This window comes from Lytechinus variegatus, chromosome 6, assembly GCF_018143015.1.
Source record: "Lytechinus variegatus isolate NC3 chromosome 6, Lvar_3.0, whole genome shotgun sequence".
Lineage (NCBI taxonomy): Eukaryota > Metazoa > Echinodermata > Echinoidea > Temnopleuroida > Toxopneustidae > Lytechinus > Lytechinus variegatus.
This window is the reverse complement of record NC_054745.1, coordinates 43,712,755-43,727,130: the sequence shown is the minus strand read 5'-3', so window position 1 is coordinate 43,727,130 and position 14,376 is coordinate 43,712,755. Positions and strand designations below refer to the sequence as shown.

The 14,376-nt window shown below is 36.4% G+C and overlaps 1 protein-coding gene across 1 annotated transcript in view; it reads right to left on the bottom strand.

Annotated features, from left to right (window-relative positions):
* LOC121417880 (MAM and LDL-receptor class A domain-containing protein 1-like) overlaps positions 1–14,376 on the bottom strand; it is a 166,693-nt gene that overhangs the window by 61,726 nt on the left and 90,591 nt on the right. Inside the window, exons 65-79 of the mRNA XM_041611614.1 lie at positions 13,769–13,886; positions 12,848–12,991; positions 12,208–12,464; positions 10,782–10,872; positions 10,011–10,148; positions 8,909–9,109; positions 7,493–7,645; positions 6,439–6,579; positions 5,498–5,620; positions 4,761–4,897; positions 4,045–4,162; positions 2,512–2,924; positions 1,593–1,683; positions 615–752; positions 26–223 (exon numbers count right to left, since the gene is read on the bottom strand). Of these exons, the coding sequence (XP_041467548.1) occupies positions 26–223; positions 615–752; positions 1,593–1,683; positions 2,512–2,924; positions 4,045–4,162; positions 4,761–4,897; positions 5,498–5,620; positions 6,439–6,579; positions 7,493–7,645; positions 8,909–9,109; positions 10,011–10,148; positions 10,782–10,872; positions 12,208–12,464; positions 12,848–12,991; positions 13,769–13,886 (2,461 nt within the window). The remainder of the gene's footprint in view (positions 1–25; positions 224–614; positions 753–1,592; positions 1,684–2,511; positions 2,925–4,044; positions 4,163–4,760; positions 4,898–5,497; positions 5,621–6,438; positions 6,580–7,492; positions 7,646–8,908; positions 9,110–10,010; positions 10,149–10,781; positions 10,873–12,207; positions 12,465–12,847; positions 12,992–13,768; positions 13,887–14,376) is intronic.

Sequence of the window (14,376 nt, the reverse complement as noted above, 5' to 3'; positions counted from 1 at the left end):
TACTTTTATATAACTGCGTACTTACCGCTGCGTGTGAACAATGGGTCACTGTTACCATGTGTAACTTGGTCTTCTGTATAAACAGTCAGTTGACCTAGGTCCCCGCCATACATGTGGTACCAAAACTTCAGGCATTCCAAATCAGTATCTACATAGATGGGACTAAAGAGCCTAGCCTTGGATCCAGCTGATGCATCTGATGCTTTAGTGTAAGCATAATAACCTAAGAAGAAAAAAAAGATTATTGAGTCATATATCCATAAATCTTTAGAGCAGTCATTAAACAAGAAACATTTTCATCTGTTTGTTGCAGCTCCACATTTCTTGTTGAGAAGCTGTACTGCTCCACTAGAGCTAATGAGCGAAATATTGCTGAGGGGCCCCTGGTGGGCTCGAGGGAGCAGAGCCTCTTAAAGCTTTGGAATATGAGGCTTTTTAAATGGACAAGAGGGGATTCAATTCATATCAATACAAGAAACACAAATTTCCAACAAACTACACAATTTATTATTTTTCAAATAAGTGACCATTCACAACACATGAGCGATACTACTATTTCACGAGGGCGTGCGCACACCACAGCAGGCAATGACCACCCTACAGCTAATACCTACCTACAGCACTGCCAGTAGAGTGATCATATGAGGGTCCGGTGCTTGGTGTAGGAGTTGGTCCTGTACCCCTCTGCCATTTCCATTGGTTAGTCTGGTCCTGAGTCCAGGAACAGAAATCCATTTCAAAGTCACATTCAACTGTCAGAGAGAGATTGAAAAAATATCAAACAAATGATGCACAGGACACGCTTACAAAGGGTTTGATTTCACAACATTGTGAATAAGGAACAACATAAAAAGAACCCAAACTAGGTCAATATTTCCATTTACATGTAGTAGCACAGAACACCTACATGTATATGTACATGGACTGTACATATCTCATAGAAGCTTCATCTTTTCTGGCATAACGAGAAATGGAATTCAGGAGAGATGCAAGTATAGGACTAATAACGGTAAATTTTCTCAAATTCAAAAATGATTAAAAGCAGAAGTGTTATTTACCATTCCCAAATAGTCACTGTTTTGGGTCCCAAACATGTTCTTAATTTTGACCTCAAAGGTTATAGGGATACATAATAGAGTCATAGTGGTGACACAACATTTCTCCTGCAACAGTTGTTATTTTATCCAAGAAATAGGTTTAGGGTTGCAATATGGCTTTATGTCAGGTTGATGGATAAGATAGGATATAATGCTATAAATCTAGGTTTGAAATAAGTTATTTGATTAGTACATGTACACTGTAAGGGAATTTATAGCAGAGAAATTGCTGCTGCAGCAACTGTCAAGGAACAATCAAAGTTGGATACCAATAAATAAACTACAAATTAATATCACAATCATGTTAAACCTTTGATCAGGGGAGTGTATTATGAAACAAATAGGCAGTTATTTTCAATGACAAATTTGCTTTGAGCCAATCAGATGCTAGGATTTCAGTAGCTTATAACAATAGTTTAGTAAAAATTACTGACAAATTCATTCATGAAATGCTCCCCAGTGTACAGGATAATGGGTTGCATAAGATTACCATACCTTGAGGAGGGCATGGACCATCGTAAAGAGATATATCATCAAGTGCAATGTCTCCAATCTCACTCTCTCCTATTACACCTTCATAAATAATCTGAAAATAGAAAAAAAGAAGCATATTGATGCCATAAATACATAAGCGAAGATATGAATAATCTTTGCTAACATTATTATCATCATAATTAATGTCATCAGCAGTGTCATTTTATCCTCACATTACTATCATAACTATTATTACCATTAGTGTTATCATTATCAATCTCATTTTCATTAATATCATTATTCGTGTGACCTTTGTAAGATGTAAGGTGCTATACGAAACAGTTATTTTATAATTATTATTATCATTATTATTATTGTTATTATTGTTACATCACCATCATACTTATCATGTAAGTAATATCATTATCATAATCATCATAAATGTGGAGGTGGTGTGGCACAGTGGTCAAGGACATGTAGACACACAAAAGTCTGGTGTTCAATCCCGGCCAAGACACCTATTCCCTAAGTACAGGCATACTACTAATTGGAGGGCATGGATTAGCTTTAGCCCCCTCAGGTTCCAAGAAAATAGTGCCTCCAGACCTCTCCATACTACATGGCTGTCCTCAGTTCATTAATGTTATCAATGCTTGTGTCTTTCTTGAAAACATTGATATAAGAGGCATGACTTCTCCTTTACTTGCTGTTCCCTGTTTAGGCTCCCAGATGATGAGGAGATTTGCAGATATAGTTCAAAGTATCGGACACAATGGCCTGCCAACCTCATCCTTTTGCATGCACTTTGACAGATACTTTTGGAAAACACTTAATGAATCAACACTATGTTTTTATTATACACTGAAATAAATGGAAATGCTAGGGGCATTATTGGTAATCATTATAATAGAATATTTTTATATCAACTGTTTGTAATTACCATCCAGATATCATCTGTTGTGATCTCTTTCTCAGCCTTCTGCCATTGATTGCCCTGAGTGCCAAACTTAGTGAAGATGATCTTATCCACCGTCATCTGAGGACCTGAGATCCGTAGATAAACATTGAACCTATTGACATGCACGCCGTACATATGATACCAAAAGACCAAGCACTTAGGGGATCCGGAACCGGTTGGGTTCTGGGCAGGGCTACCAAGTCGTGCCTTATCCCCGGGATTGCGGTCTGTTGCATCCGTGTAGACGTACCATCCAAAGGTACTGCCTTTGGTGTGATCTGTCTCGGGCCCTGTGCCATCGGTGCCGCTGAACCAGAAGGTTCGCGTCCAGTCAAACTGGTCGCTGTCCAGTTGGCCGTATGAGCACATGTTTGATTCGAATGTGCAATCCATTGCTGAGAAAAAAAAGATTAAAAAATATCAAGTATGGAATGTTAAAAGCTGGGAAGGGTAAGACATTTTCTAACTTGCATTCAGTACAAGGTTGCATGTTTAATCTGACTGGTCAGAACAGAACTTTGGAACCAGCAGGAATTAAACCTGTCATCAACTAAATCTAGTGCTTGACAAGAGTCATGACTAATTACAAATGAATTCATCATATCCTCTGATTCCGATGAATACAATATAGTTAATGATAGCAATTATATTGATGATGAAAATAATACTTATACATGTAATGAAGATAATAATGGTGATAACAACAATGATGATGATGACAAGGTGATGGAGATCTTAATGGTATTTGCCCTCCTTAGTGAGGAACCAAAAGAATTTGATATGGAAATGTCTCATATGGCAATGACTTCTGAACTCATTTTTTTATGGGACCATTTATGGCTTGCATTCAGTATAAGGTTGCATGTTTAATCTGACTGGTCAGAACAGAACTTTGGAACCAGCAGGAATTAAACCTGTCATCAACTAAATCTAGTGCTTGACAAGAGTCATGACTAATTACAAATGAATTCATCATATCCTCTGATTCCGATGAATACAATATAGTTAATGATAGCAATTATATTGATGATGAAAATAATACTTATACATGTAATGAAGATAATAATGGTGATAACAACAACGATGATGATGATGACAAGGTGATGGAGATCTTAATGGTATTTGCCCTCCTTAGTGAGGAACCAAAAGAATTTGATATGGAAATGCCTCATATGGCAATGACTTCTAAACTCATTTTTTTTATGGGACCATTTTATAATACATGTACCATTTTTTGTGAAAAACATATTGACCCCATCCCTTTTGGTTAATCCTGGATCCATCCCTGGGACCCATTTCACAAAGAGTTGTTCTAATAACACGTTTGCAATAACAGTTAAAAGCTACTTAAATCCTTTAATCTGATTGGCTGACAGAGAATTTGCTTAAGAACTTGTGCATTTGTTAATACAACAAATCTTCATGAAACAAGACCCAGGTCATGATGTTATGATAATGAAGAATTGAACTCTTACAGACAAAAGAGGGTTGCCAGTTATGTAACGCAATACTTACGTATCACAGGTAAAGATGTTGGACCTCCCCCATCACTGCAGGATCTTGTATTTATATCAATATCATCTATAGCAATGTCACCATTTCCATTACTCGTCCCTGTAGCTTCAAACACAATCTATCAATACCAACAAAAGCATTTGAAATTAACTTGCATGGGTTACTACAGCCAAACAGGTGTTGGTCAACCTTAGACGCTTGACCAAAACAATTTGTACGTCATAACTTTACTCTGAATTGAGGAGTTGACTTTTAAGTGAGAACATGAAGTGTAGTGAATAAGAAACCTATAAAATGTATAAGTGTCAGAAGTTTAGCTGGAAGAATGAGTAATACTTTCTTAAGAAAGTTGGAATTGGTAAAAATATAGTTTCCTGTTATACTTCCTGTAGAAGTATTGATTAAGTATTGATATTATTATTATATCTTATCACCATAACAATATGATTCAGTCAAGTTGGTCCTTATTGTCAAATCTATGAAAAATGAAATATTGTATAATTCAGACAATAAAAAGAGAGTGAGGGACATCATTGACTGTCTCATTTGAGTTGTGAATATCACTGTTTTGTGAAAATAAGCAGAACTTTAAAATGTCATATCTTTCTTATTTTACATCCAATTTCGGTGAAATATTCAACATTTTGCTATTTTGATTTTTTTCTATTTATTCAAATCAACATTTTTCGGGGTGGACTTGACCTTTAATGACTAACCTTAAATTCCCCAATGTACACAATATCTACACTGCCTTGTATCCATACATCACCCTGTGAGCCACTCATACTCCATGCAGAAGGTTTGAAAAGGTTTCCATCAGAGCCCATTATATATACATCCAAGCTGCCAATACCTGGAAGAAAAACAAGGTAAATTTTCTAGAAAATCATGCAAAATTAACCATGCCCCATGCAAGAGCAGAAAGAAATTTTCCGTTAGAAATCATTACTAAATATCCAAACTACTGTACCAATATCAGAAAGAAAAGGTTTCCATCAGAACCCATTATATACAACACATCCAAGCTACCAATACCTGAAAGGAAGAAGGGTATATTACATTATGAATCATACAAAGATTACTCCCTTAATCTCAATGCTTAATCTTAACAAATTATATATTCTGAGAGATGCAATAACAATAACTTTCTCAATTTTTTTTAGGCTACTTGATGCCGGTGTAAGGCCAACAAAATGAAACTGGTCCATGCGTAAATGGAGTCTAACTCATAATTAACTATCTGTAAAAAACACCCCCTGGGGCCATTTCATAAAGCTGTTTGTAAGTTAAGAGCGACTTTCAGAACGACTGGTGAACCTTTACGTGCCAAACCATCGCCAATAAATATACCATTTACCACAAGAAAGGATCACCAGTCGTTCATAAAGTCGCTCTTAACTTACATGTAGGAACAGCTTTATGAAACCCCTACCTGGTCACCACAAGTACTTACCATCACCAAACATGTGATACCAGAAGGTCATACAGGATCCCTGAGTCTTTGGAAGAAATTCACTCACAAGATCAGCCTTCACATTGGCTTGATCACTATCGGCCTCAAAATACATGTACATTCCTGAGAAAATAAAACAAATAATGCATCAAAGTGTTATTGTGCACTACGAGGAGCAGGTTGAGATGTTTGCAATATACATGTAGTACATACATACATGTACATTAATACACGTACATGATGCATACATCTAACTACATCTAATACTTTGAGAATGGTGTCCCAGAAAATGGCTTTACAAAGTTTAGCTTTTTTTTTGCATATATCACATTCTATTGATTCATATAGAAAAACAAAACAAAACATAAAGCATAGATATCCTCCTCTAAACAAATGAGGAGGCCAGGGCAACATAGAATTGATACGGATAACAGATGAATATCATGGAAAAAAGGATATCAGATTAGTAGTTTCAAGACGATCGATGAGAAACAACAAATAATCATAACTTAGATGTATAAGTGTTTGGTGGCTTAAATATTATGACTTGACCTACAACATTAAATTATATTAGTACCAAACAGCTTGTAGTTGGTTATATTTTAATTGGGAATCCCTGGCAAAATAGTGTTGATGTACATGTACTGTGCAGATTGTCCATTTGGGTTTTTGTCTTGCAAAGGTGTGGCAATTTGGGCTTAATGGTTGAGACACGAGATTTGTCGATTGTGAAATTTCTTTCTACGATCACTCGATAAAGTAACTGGATCTGTTTCTTCAATTATTATTATTTAAATCTCAGAATCATTTATGGCCAAGTAATTGTACATTCTCAGCCAGGCGGTCGTATATTTCTATTGGCATGCATCTATACAAAGGTCTGTAAAATAGAACAACTGCTATCAAGTTTGCAAAGTGATTTATGACTTCATTGCACTTACCTTGGTCAGTTCCCGTTGTGTGATCAAATGATGGACCAGTGAAAGGTGATGAGGTAGCGCCGTTATTGCGTAACCAATCTTTTTGGTCTTTCTCCTTTTCATTACTCCATCCACATCTACCATTCTCAAAATCACAGAAACCTGGGGAATAGTAAAGTTATTCACTGCTCATGAGGGTAATAGTTGATATTATCCATCCTGAATTGTTGTTCATAATGGCCCTTATATCATTCATATTATAAAATTTGTGTATGTTAATATTGGATAAAATAAATACAGCTTATCCCTGAATACTTTGGCACTGTTTTAATTCTGTCAGAATTAATTTGTGATTCCTTGAACATTAATAATTTATCGCTTTTGGAGCTCATTCTAGAATCTAAACTGGGATGGGTGCATCGATGGCTGACAGTGACAAAGATCTGAAAAGTGAAGGGTGAAAGTAAAACAATTGCCGTTTGGTTTACTATGGGTCCAATAGGTAGGTGCAAACTTCTGATAGCAGAGAGGGCAACTGCCTGTTAATTAGTGAGGGAAGGTGTTGACAATGATGCTGCATAGGGAAGTCTGTTACAGATTCTCAAAGTACAAAGATAGGTGTGATTTAAGGCATCCATATAAAGGCGACCGCACACCTTACGATTGGTCTGCGACCCGATTACAGAAAAAAATGTAGTAGAATTTGATGCTAACATTGAGACTCGGAATATCTTACTGTGTAATATGTTCTAAATCATTGTACGAATACCTATGTTCAAATCTGTAACTATGCTATCATCCTTCTTGGAATAAAAGCAAATTTAATAGTCGTAATGACGTCATAGCAGTTGTACGATTGGCTACAATTTGAAACTAATTTGGCCTTTACTCCGCAATAAAGGCTTGCAAACTTTCAAAATGGTCATATTAGTATTCTTTCAATTAATCTAAACCTCAAATAAAATGATATGTTCCATTTACACTTTCAGAAAATTAGCAAAATGCGATTTGTTCCAAAATCGTATCGCAAACAGTCGTAAGGTGTGCCTTTAGAGTATATCTTTGCTGGGCTTACCAGGCCTTGAGCAAGCTTCATCCAGAACAGTGAGATCATCGATGGCAATATCACCATCGTCGCCGTCACCTAATGTAGCCTTGATGACAATCTGATATGGGTGGTTGGCTGTGAGAGAGGCACGTCCATAATGCCATCCCATCTCACTGTGACCTGAGACATAGACAATGATACATTGATTTAGTAATAGTTATAACAATTATCATAACAACAACAATAATAATAATAAAGGGTATTTGATAGGTGCTCCTACATGTATATTACTCTGGCTAAACTCGGCTCCCGGTTATGGTGCTCAAAACTTTTTCGAGGAATCCAGACAAAAAAGACAAAGGAATTAAGGTAGTACATGTAGTCCTAATAGAAATATTATTTCTAATGCTCCTACTTCCTACATGCACTTTCATTCAAACAGAATGATATATCTATTGTTTTCCTTTTCTGTCTAGATCTATATATGAGTGTTACAAAGATTTTTTTCCCTTTTTTACATTCGCGCATTATAAAAATTCAGTATAATCGCAATGCACCATCACAGTATAAAGGAAAAAAAAAACATAATATAGTAGTATTGAAAGAAAGACAAGGAGCACCTCTCAAAAAACAGTGCCAGCCACACAGAAACGTTGTTAGCCTAACAGAGCCCTTACAGTAAGCCCAGTAACATATTTCGCATTGTTAAGTCAAAACATTTATATCAATATGTAAGTAATGAATTGTTGTAACATCAGTAATCGCTGCTACATTACTGGTTGTAACAGGGCCAGGGGCGGAAATCTCTCCCAAAAGGTAGGGGGAACAAGGGTCTGGAAAATTTGACAAGCAAAAAAAAAAAGGCTATTACCTAAAATTTTAATTTCCACGAAAATATATTTGACAAGGAAAAAAAAATCATCTCGTCTGAAAACGCACGTTTTTATTCACATTTTGAGTGATATATTTCTTAGCATCACCAAAGACCCAAAATAGTAGGGGGGACATTTGATATTGTGTCCCCCCTACTATTTTGAGTAGGGGGGAACACGTCCCCCCTGGGATTTCCGCCCATGAACAGGGCCTCTGTTAGCGCATTGCTACCACTAACGTTTCTGTGCAGTCAGTAAAGGGCTTTGTAAGGTTATCAACAGCACCAGCAGAATGAGCAGACGAAATAAGAGCAGCATTTATAGGATAATGGTCAAGGTCAAGCAATTATTAACTTCAAAGTCTTAAAACAATGCCATAAAATATGTACGTCCGACCCCCTACATGTGGGACCTTCATGACATTTTCTGTCTCTGATTTCTTGTTCTTTTGACAGTCTGTAATGTTCTCAAAGGACCCTGACTTGGTCAGTTTATGAAGTGAAGTAAGACTTGAGAAAAATGGGGGTCGGAAATACAAAAAGGTTGATTATTTTATGGAATTGCCCCTTACTGAATTCAGTCCACACACTGGACGATTGTTTAGACACGGTATCATAGACGAGAACCTCCAACTTTCCGATAGCGCCCCCATAGAGATGGAACCAGAAGGTCAGGCATTCACTAACTGCGGCAGGGTAGACAGGGCTGAATATCTGGGCTACTTCACCATTAGCTCTGGGAGGCTTGGCCGTCTTCACATAGGCAAACATTCCTGGATAAGAATATTGGTTGATATCCTTTGGTTATTTTTTCTATATATTCTTCTTTTATCACTATTATTTTAGTTGTCACTTACATTACCATAACTATTATTACAATCATTAACATTCTTATTTGTGTCATTATCAATATCAACACCATCATTATCTACATGTACATGTATTATTAGTGGAGGAGCCGTGGTGTAGTGGTTCTGAATCTCGCCTTGTAAACAGAGGGTCGTGTGTTCGAATCCCACCGCGGTCTGGCGTCCTTTGGCAAGGCGTTAATCCACACTTTGCCACTCTCGACCCAGGTGCTAAATGGGTACCCGGTAGGATGTGAAAGTCATTGTAGCTTGTCCAGTATTGTGTACGCCTCACAGGCGACTGACTGGAATACTCCCCAGGGAGTGGAGGATGTGCACACATTGTGTGCGGGAATGACTGATTGAATCCGATGACCGGGGTAATAATATATCTGTAAAGCGCTTAGAAACATCGTTCCGATGGATTAAGCGCTATATAAAAGCGGATTATTATCATTATTATTATTGTACACTGTAGATTTTAAGAGTTTTCCATTATCACTTCTGTCTCTAGTCAATTCACATCATTATATTTCACATTTTCTTATAATAAGAAAAATGGATACAATTACAATATAAAAATATAGATAGAATACATGTACATGTATATAATAATACACATGACAAAAGTATAGAAACTACAATACAAAATAATGTGTAGAATTTAACACTTGCCAACTTATCAAAGGCAGATCCCAAGTTTGTCAAGATGTAATATTTCATTCTGATAACATGTACATGTTGATGCTACTATTCATGGTATGAAATGAATAGATTTTAATTGAATTCATTTTCATTGGGCTATGGGCATGTAGTTTAGTCCTACCTAAATCTGTTCCCATAGTGTGGTCTACCGGGGGTCCTGTGCCTTCGATGCTGGATCCATTGTTACCAATCGACCAATCAAAATCATCCTTAGAGTCTTGACTCCATGAACAGAAGCCAACCTCAAAGTCACATGTTCCTGCAAAGTTTCAAATAAAACATAAATTATTGTCTCATTATTCAATAACTATGGCAAATTCATCAACATATTTGGTTCACATTCGTAAGCTGCTAAACCTTGCATCTCTAAGAATTAGAGTCAAGGTCAGTAAATGACTATTTTTAGAATCATAGAAATTGAGGCAACCACATATCATATGAAAACTGTTTTCTTCATCAAGTAGATAACTCTTTCTAGGCAAAAAAAGTTGACATTTAAGTCACTGTTCTGAATTCATATCTGTAATTTTGAGATACAAAGTGTAAAGAGGCATTCAGTGATTTAAGACTTGAAAAATCAATTGAAAATTGGAATATTTCCAATAAGAGATGAGGGATGCAGTTATGGAAAATGGATGTAAAAGCACAACCAGTCAATCTTCAATTGGTCCAGTTTGATTTTTATTCAGTCTTAAATCTTTATGAAACACTCACCAAGGGCCTGTTTCATAAAGGACTTGCAACTGTTTTAACTTTGCCATAATGGAAACTACCATGGTAACCTTGATTTTGATTGGCTGCTGAGCCCTGTTACCATAGTAGTTGCCATAATGGCAAAGTAACACCAGTTGCAAGTCTTTTATGAAATGAGCCCCTGGTAACTGAAACTTACTTTGTGGTGAACAGGTTCCATCTATTACTATGATATCATCAATGGCAATGTCACCAGCATTCTCCAATCCTTTGAAGGCTTCAAATACAACCTAGTAAAGACAAAGAAAGGTTATATTAGATATTTTTGTTACTAGTATTTGCGCGTTTCATAATACGAAAGATACTACAATGGGAAGATCGGAGACTACCGTACATGCACCGCGTAATGAAACGCTCGGGAAGAGCGCCCTGCAGCGTTGAGTAAGTAACAACCTTCTTTTACCTTTGTGTACAAAACATGAGAGAAATGGTAAAGGGTTGAAGGAAAAGACGATTTTTACATTTCAAATTTTTTTTCTTCAAATTTTCCCCCCTCAGATCTGATATGAATACATTTCGGAGGTTTCTTGGTAATGAAAGGTGGAATCATTTCCATGCGCCACCCTTGAGCTCTCTCCAAAGTTCCCTCTCTCATTTCCCCCATATGTTTTATAAACAGTCGTGTGCCGATATGCGAAGGTTTACTTATTCAACTTTGTTGGGCGTCTCTCCCCATAAGCATTTCTTGAGCGTTCCAAAGTGTCCAATCTTCCCCTTGTAGTATCTTTGAAAATACACACACCATCAATGTCACTATCAGGCGAGGTCCACTCTTCCTTGTAGGTCAATTACTAATTTTCTCCTTTAGCATACACCACAATTAACACAGAATCTCAAACACAGCTAGATTGGGAAGTACAAAGAGATCAGGCCCCATCTTACGAGTTACGATTGATCAAATCAATCGTAACTTGATGGAAATCCATCAGTGTCATAAATTCTTCTACAGCAAATTTGCAAAATGTCCTTTGTAAACTAAGGAGGACACACCAACTTGTCAAGAAATCGATGAATTTATGGATATACATTCATATCTAGAATTTCTTTTGAACAAACATGCATTTCATATGACTTTGCTGGCTTTCCATAGTTGGAATTGATCGGATCAATCACATCTCTTTGTAAGACGGGCCCAAGTAGAAATACAAATGTGATCAAAAAAAAATTGTAGCATTTAAAAGAGGTACATATATATTAACCATTAAAGGAGGAACTTTGGTTCATCCCTAATGCTTAGTACACTTTTTTATGAATCTCCTAGGAGTATAACTCTTTGCATCCTGAATGAATTCTTAACGAGTCATCTAATGTTCTTTTGATGTTTTCTTTGAAATTTACTTCACCTATTGAACCATTGATACAGGTACTGTTAGTTATTTCTAGCTAGCCCTTACTATACATGTAAAAAAAGGAAGGAGAAATGTATGTAATGTATTCATACAAATACATTGTGCTATAATGCATCATATGCATGCAAAGAGTTTACATGGAGGAGTGTTGTCACAATAGAGACTAAAACTGTGAGCATGTAGTATGAAATGCACAAATTATAAGATCTCACTTACTGCCCAAGAAGTCTGTGAGATGACAGTCCATTGTTCATACATCCATTGGTTTCCTTGTGTCCCTAGACGTTTGAAGATTGGTGTCATCATCCCATCTTGCTGAATGTAAACATTAAACTTATCAACATCCGGTCCATACATATGATAATACCATGTCAGGCAAACCCCATCGTCATTGGTTGGCCGCTGAAGATGGGATTTTAGAATCGCTTTGTCGCCATCGGCTTGTCCGTCTGCCTCAATGTACATGTAATACCCTGGCCAGAAACAAATCAATGATGGTCATTTATGAAGACAGGTTTTATGAAAGCCTTTGTTGTGTGTCTGGAAAATGAGTCTTGTTGGAATGCTCCCCAGGAAGTGGAAAGTCATACAAGTAAGGATATGATGACATGGAGGAATAACATATTTGTAAAGCGCTTGGATAAGTTATGATGTATTAAAGTCCATCTAAAACTTTGGTATGAAGATCAACATTTTCATTTCATATCCTCCACACCATAATTGTTTTAGGGCATATCTATTTAGATTAGCTAAGCGTGAAGTTGAAAGGTAATAGACGGAGTTTGGGGGATTCACCAAAACTAAAGACAGGCTTTAAGCACTACATAAAAGCATATTATATTGATGTTTACTTTACCTGAGCCAGTAGTATGATCAAACCTTGGTCCGGTTGTATCCGACGATGTCTCTCCTGTTCCTCTCAGCCAATCAAAATCATCCTCATCTGGGCTCTTCCCTTGAATATACCCACACATACCATCTTCAAACGTACAGCTGATATCTACATGTATTGAACGAACAGAAATCATTGTTAAAGGCAAATATGAACCAGCAACCACCCCATCTACATCTAATCTTAGCCAGTTTTCCTACCCATAATGCAACATGCTGCACAGTGACGTCTCATAATTTAGGCCTACATATATTTGGATATGAAAACCTTTTAAAAAAATCCTGCATACACTACTGTTTTAGCCCAGATTAAATCTAGAAATAAAAAAAAACGAAATTTAGGACAACTGAAGATATTTTTGTCATACAACAATAATATGGACATTTGTAATGCATTGGTATCCACCATGGAAAGCTGCTCATGGTGGAGTCAAGAGAAGAAAATAAAAGGGAAACTATAAAAGAGGGGGAAGAGTTACATTTTATACTTAAATGCTTGTGTGAATATCTTTTTATTTATAAATATGTATTTGAAAGATAACAAAATATCTTAAATTGAATCTTGATAAACCATGTGTGTGTGTGTGTGTGTGTATGTGTGTGTGGATGTTTGTATGTGTGTGTGTGGATGTTTGTATTTTTCTTATTTACTCTCTAGATTGCCATTGTACATGTATATATTTTTCATCACATTCTTGTTGAAATGTTCTATATAATGGGCCCTTCTCACAAGCTCTGCTTCTATGGGGGCCCAAACCTATGTCTTTTTTTGTTAAATTGTGTAATATGTCTCTTGTTTGATTGGTTTCAATATAGCTTGAACTTAAACTTGAATTATACGGTGTTTAGTAAAGTTTTGACTTGACTCAAAGTTGATGTACTATACCTGGGGAGACATTGGAATCGCCAAGGCAACTGAAAAAGCTGATGCCATCCAAGCCAACGGTCAGAGCTGTAAAGTCAGGGTTATCTGGATTATCCAGGTTGAGATGTTCAAATGTAATCTGCAGATACAAAATAATAATCATAACTGAAAATTCCACAGCACCAGAATGGTTTTTATCAATGAAAAACAAGCAAAGCCAATGTTAACTGTAATGGTTCTCTACAAGAACATTATAACGGCCTTGATCTTGTCTTATAAATATGCACAGGCCAAGTATAAGGCCTGTCAAAAAAATGTAGTTACTTGAAGATAGTGGAATGCACTAACAGATGGCCAAAACACAGAAACAGCAGGCAGAGGCCTAAAAACACATCCATGTCAAATTGTTATACACACTGTACCTTCATACCACTATGCAACTTTCAAATATATATTTTGACTAAAATTATTATTTTCACTATCCCCTTTTATTTTTGTCAATAAAACATGAATATGATTCTTCATTCACTTGTGAGTTTAAGAAAGACCATTACAACTTTAATAGTCATGATCAATTCAATACTTACTAAAAAAAAGTCAAGACATATATTGTATGTAACCCGTAAAGT